The 5998-nt window shown below is 38.7% G+C and overlaps 1 protein-coding gene across 6 annotated transcripts in view; it reads left to right on the plus strand.

Annotated features, from left to right (window-relative positions):
• Positions 1 to 5998, plus strand: part of hectd1 (HECT domain containing 1) — a 32082-nt gene that overhangs the window by 25242 nt on the left and 842 nt on the right. For all 6 annotated transcript variants that reach the window (XM_036592971.1, XM_036592974.1, XM_036592972.1 and 3 more), the window contains 3 exons: positions 211 to 304; positions 3583 to 3733; positions 5671 to 5815. In XM_036592971.1, the coding sequence (XP_036448864.1) occupies positions 211 to 304; positions 3583 to 3733; positions 5671 to 5815 (390 nt within the window). The remainder of the gene's footprint in view (positions 1 to 210; positions 305 to 3582; positions 3734 to 5670; positions 5816 to 5998) is intronic.

Raw genomic sequence — 5998 nt, forward strand, 5'->3', positions numbered from 1 at the left:
GAATTGTAGACCAATTTGTCACGCTCCCTTCTTCTAAAAGGTCACAGAGGTCATTTACCTGGCTAAAGAATTTCTGTTGGACAGCACCATACACTGAAATGTACAGTGTACCCACTGAACAGTTTTCTTTTTTTCCCCTCTCCAAATGGAAACGTACAGAGCATGTCTAAGCATTTGCAGAATGTAAAATGTGTACCTCATTCTCATTAGATGGTTACCATGGACAATGCAGAGGAGTATGTGGAGCTGATGTTTGACTTCTGTATGCACACTGGGATTCAGAAGCAAATGGAAGCCTTCAGAGGTAAGACAGGGTGTAGTGTGCAGTTTTCAATTACATGAAGCTGTTAGATGTGGATGTTGGTGTTTCTGATATTATGGGTTTGAATAAGAATTCGGTAGTGGGAACTGTAGGGTACAGACCAAAGCAAAATTTTATCCAACTAACTTTGGCTCAGTGCAGATTTACGTACACCTAGTGTGCATTCAAAGCATTTCTGCATGTAGTGCACATAAATTAACATTTATAAAATTCTTTAGCATTTTGTTGTACTGTTTTGATGGTAAAATGTATGTATATCTTCCTGTCAAAGGAGTCAGTAGCCATGTTGATAAGGAAGCTTACAAGCTCTTTGGCTAATCCAAGTGTTACTTTGTATGCCTATTGCATATTATTGCATATCATCTTAAAGTAAAGCTAATGCTGAAAGCACGATTTTTGAGTGTAAATAAGAAATGCACTATCCGGTATATAAACAGGAACATGTGAATTATTTCCAGAACATGATTTCCTTCCACACAAAGGCCTTATTTCTTATGAAAGTCCTCATGCTTCTAAAAAATTGTTTCATATTGGGAGTCCTGGAAATGTATCTTAATCTTATGTTCTAAGGTAAATATTTGTACTTTTTTGATGTTGTGTGTGACAGGATTTTAATTTGCAGAGACGATCAAAAAATAGTATTTAACGGCTAATGCAAACACTGCACCGTAGGACCACCGTTAACCAAATATTTGGGAGCATTTTTAATTCATTAATGATGCATCTTAGTGGCATGTTGGTGAGTTTTGCTCTGGTACAAACATGCTGCTGGGTTGAGAATGGTACACCAACAAAAAATATCTATCCAGTAGTGGTCCTGTGGTAATAATCTGATCACAGATTGACTATAAAGTTGGACTAAAGTGCATCACTGTCGGTGCAGTCATTGTTTACAGAAAATGGTGGTCTTTGAGATTGCTGTCTATTTGCGGCAAAAGCTCCTAGTAGGAAAAATTTTCTAGGAACCAAAACAGAGCCGTTTCACAGTGGTGGGGATATAGCGCATACCTCAGTGCTTAATTCCTATTGGTAATCGTCATGTCGCTTTGCTCCTTATTTGCGTAAAGTTAAACTTACTCAGTTTTGTTGCCTCACTGACACTTTGCATGGCCAGTGCAGAGCTGGTTTATGAGGAGCCTGGCCTCTTCCTGTTTCCCCCGTTATATCAAAAACAAGACTTCAGAATGCAAGAATGTGCCCGTGGGCGAGTCCTCAGCATATGGGGATGAATGCTAAAAACGAAAAGTTAATAGGTTTTTATCACTTCCCCAGAACCTTTTTTTTTTTCTTTTTTTTCTTTTTCTCCCCCCTACACCAAACAGGTTTTGGGCAGCAGGATGCCAGCATTACTGCTACCGAGTGCTGATTGGTTGACGAGCAGAGCAGCTCATTGGCTGTTCATGCCCACTAACATCATGAATGTACATGAGCCTTTTTAAACTCCTATAAGTGGAGTTCAAAAGCACTCAAAATAGGGCTGGGCGATAAAACAATAACGATAATTATCGCGATATAACTTTTCCTTGATAGAGCGATACGACATGTTCGATAAATGTTCAATATAATACACCATTCGCACACTTCCACGTTCTAGCGAAAGCCTTGGTGGCATTTTCTACTGCAAGGAAAGCGACACTGCTGTCGCCAGGAGAGGGTGCACTTCTACATGATGAGAGAGGGAGGGGGCCACGAGTAAGATGAGTCTTTAGCAACAGCTGAAACGCGGAGTTACACATTCCCTGTTTAAGTGGAGCAACCGGCGATCTGTTCTCCTGTAACCGAGTGTGAGTGACGAGGTCAGTGGTGTAACTATACTGTCCGACAGCGAACTCACCTCTTTCCTAACATACTAACCAGCTTTAGCAGTGTTAAATCACAATCCTCACAACTACAGCGCTCGGACAATCATATTTAAGTATTAGTGCATTCTCGAGCAACGAAAGTGAAAGAAAGAAGTGGGTTCATGTAAATTACAGTCCTGATTTAAACGAAAGCAAACTGAGGAAGCTGTGAAGCATTGGAGAGCGGGAGAGCGCCATCTTTCCAGGCTAGCTGTTTTTAGCAGCTGGCTAACTTGAAGCAGCGCTCTGTCACCCCACAACACGGAGAATTGATGATACTGTAGATCAAACAAGACACAAAAGCACCGCTTTCAGTTTAAACATACCTAAAAGCAGGACTCTGTTTGTCTGGTGTTGATATTTTGCGGTTCACCACTTAAACTACTACGATAGTATAGAGAAATCCAGTCATCGCTAGCTGGTGTTTGAATACTGTGATGTCAATTGTAATGGGGTAGCCGATCGCTCGTCACCAGCTAAAAATAATCTGTTTTCTTTCTTAAATAATGACTATTACAAAACAGCCATGCTTTTCCAGCTGGTAAAAACAGCTCACCAGACACTTTCTCCCACTCTTCCATGACAGATCTGTGAAATGTTCCACTGTTTGGTGAGTGTTTGTCGTGTTCCGACCATAAAGGATAGTTTAAAACAGCAATTAACCCCCCAGAAGCAAAAATCAGCCTTCAAACTTGAAAGAAATAATGATTTGACATTTATCGTGGTATGTATCGATATCGAACGATATGAATTTTGTTTATCGTGATAACATTTTTGGCCATATCGCCCAGCTCTAACTCAAAAATATAACAGTGGTGTTAAAAGGTTTTATATTGAATATTATTTTATATTAAATGTTTAAGCATTTAAAAATTAATTTTTGATTCACTCAGAAGCTCCCTCTAGTGTTTGAGAAACACGTAAGACATTATAAATTGGTAATTTTCCTCTTTACAAGTTTTCTGGCCAACATTCGTGCTCCCTCCTGCCACTGGAAGTTGCCAGCTCTGTTGAAAATTAATGATCTCCAGCCACTTTGTCGCAATGCTGACGGTGTGAATGCAGGGTTAGATAAAGTATACATAAGACAGCTTTGTTCCCAGCTGTAGACGTAAGTGTACCAACAAGGTAACCATCTCAAGTATCAAGTGTAAGCATCTAGTGTTTAAAAACTATAGCTGGTGTTTCTGTGCAAGATTAACCTGCTTCAGACATGTTAAACCCGGGTTAATCTTCACTTTTCATTATGTATTCAATGGGAAAAATCACAGTTTCGTACATGCTTTTGTGTGTGTGTGTGTGTGTGTGTGTGTGTGCGCGCGCACGCGCAATTTGTACAGCACCTTTCCTGCCACTTTATGGGGTCTTGAAATGAAGTTTATTGATATATGGTTGCTCTGGTGTCTTGTCCTGGTGCAGAGGGCTTTAACAGGGTGTTCCCGATGGAGAAACTGAGCTCGTTCAGTCATAAAGAGGTCCAGATGATTCTGTGTGGAAACCAGTCTCCGTCCTGGACAGCCGAGGATATTGTCAACTACACTGAGCCCAAACTGGGCTACACTCGGGACAGGTATGCAATGATGTCTCCCTGAATAATTTGAATAATACGAAAGCCTACCAGTATCAATATTAAAACGGAAATGCAATATGTAAAATGGCAATGTATTTGTTTCCATTTGAATTCCCCATTCATATATGCAAAAGTCCTGTTGAACTCAAAACGGAAATTCAATACTATGATTTGCCATCTGGTATACTATTATTGACATTTCATTCACACAGAAATTAAGATGCTTTGAGTAGCCTTAAATTAAAATGTATTTCCAAAACTGCATATTTATGCTTAATGTGATGATGCAGTAATTGTCAAAATGATGAATGTAATTTTCTTATATATATTTTCAAAATTGCATTATCAAAGAGAACATAAAGCTAGAAAGATCAAAATTTAAATGTAAAAAGGGAAACACCTCTCCTGTTTGCAATTACACATTCCCACGTACTGCGCTCATTCTGTGGAAAATGCCCTTGAAAATGCAGTTTCATTTTCAAAGACTTACCAACCATTCCATCCCTACAGCACGCTCAGCGTAAAAGGCTTAATCTGAAAACATGGCGGCCAATCTTTAGAAGACGGAGCGAACGGAGAGCAATATAGAGACCCATGAACAATCTTTAATCAAACGTGGCAGATTTTTCTGTTTTAATCAGTTGGTCGTTATTCTGTGTTATTAATCAGTGGTCAAGTAATTCTGTGTTAGCTGAATGTTAGGCTGTGTTAGGCTACAGATGCGGAAGATGGAAAATAATCTAGCTTCAAGGGCTGTTTTCTAACTTACATAGTGAGTATCAGACGTGTATATATTGCAGCGTACCACTTTGTTACCAGAAAGTACTTAAAATGATTTAGTGTAATTGTACTGGTACATAGATGTATGCAGAGATTACAACCATCTAGTCATAGTGACTGAGTTGGCAACAACTGGTTTACTCTGTCAGTACCATGATGTATTTCACCTGAATTCAGCTAGAGCATCTCTGCTTTTCTTTAAAAATTAATATTACAGAGGTCCCAGGTACATGTTTGTGACACAGTGAGCTGGATTATGTTTGCCAGCTGGTTAAAAACGGCAGATGGGGGGGGTCCTGTTTGGGAATGTAGCGTTAGCTAGCATTAACAATGGCTTTTAGCTATCTTAATTCTGCCACTCTCAATTCACTTTGGGTTTTAGCAGGTGAGGTGATGGAAGAGCAAAATATCCACCTGATGCTCACTTGGTAGAAGATATCCTTACACGGCATCAACTGGAATCTCTGTCAAGCCTCACTTGCTGCCACTTTTCTCAGCTTATAAAATAAGGCTGAAGTAAAGTTATTTTTAGAATTTTCCGTTGATGGACTGGAAAATTAGAAAAAGATGCTGGCGAGAAGAAAAAGTGTGGCCTTGTTTTTATCAACCAGAATAATAAACCAGAAAACTTTGTAAAAGCCATACGCTCAATGTAACACTTATGAAGAGAGAGGCGCTGTTTCCCATTTACATTTGAATATTGTCTTCTTTCTAGCTTGGTGTTCTCTTTTCATAATGCAATTTAAATGCATTATTAGAGAGTCAAAATGCTGATAAGATAATTAAAGTAATCAATCATTGTTACACAGTTATTTCATAGTCACATTAAGCATATGCAGTTCTGGACATGCATTTTAATTGAAATAAAGCTACTCATAAAGCAGCTAAATCTTTGAGTAAATGAAATGCCTATACTAGTATACCAGATGGCAAGTTAAAATTGCTGTATTGAATTTGAATTTTAATTTTGAGCTCAATATTGCATGTATGAGTGCGAAATTCAAATGCAAGCATCCATTGCCATTTCACATATTACATTTTCATTTTAATTTTGACACTGTGCTTTCATAGAATAAAGCCCATTCATAAAATTAAATACTTAAAATCTAAATTGTAGTACATTTTGTTACTGCTCTGATTCCCTCCCACCTTTGTAGTCCTGGTTTTCTACGCTTTGTACGAGTCCTGTGTGGAATGTCCTCAGATGAGAGGAAAGCCTTTCTCCAGTTCACAACAGGTTGCTCAACTCTGCCCCCTGGTGGACTAGCCAACTTGCACCCTCGTCTCACGATAGTGCGCAAGGTATATTTTCACAATTTCCTCACTTCGGGTTAACGAACAGTACAGACATCAGATCGCCAAGTAATTTATTTTTATAGATATTTTTATATTTTTTTTAATGTAACAGCTGAGTGTTTGAATAATTATTTTTTAATTTCCTCCTAACTCTGATCTTGTTCCTCCTATGTCTGCTTCCACTTTTAG

Source organism: Colossoma macropomum, unplaced genomic scaffold (genome assembly GCF_904425465.1).
Source record: "Colossoma macropomum unplaced genomic scaffold, Colossoma_macropomum, whole genome shotgun sequence".
Taxonomy (NCBI): domain Eukaryota; kingdom Metazoa; phylum Chordata; class Actinopteri; order Characiformes; family Serrasalmidae; genus Colossoma; species Colossoma macropomum.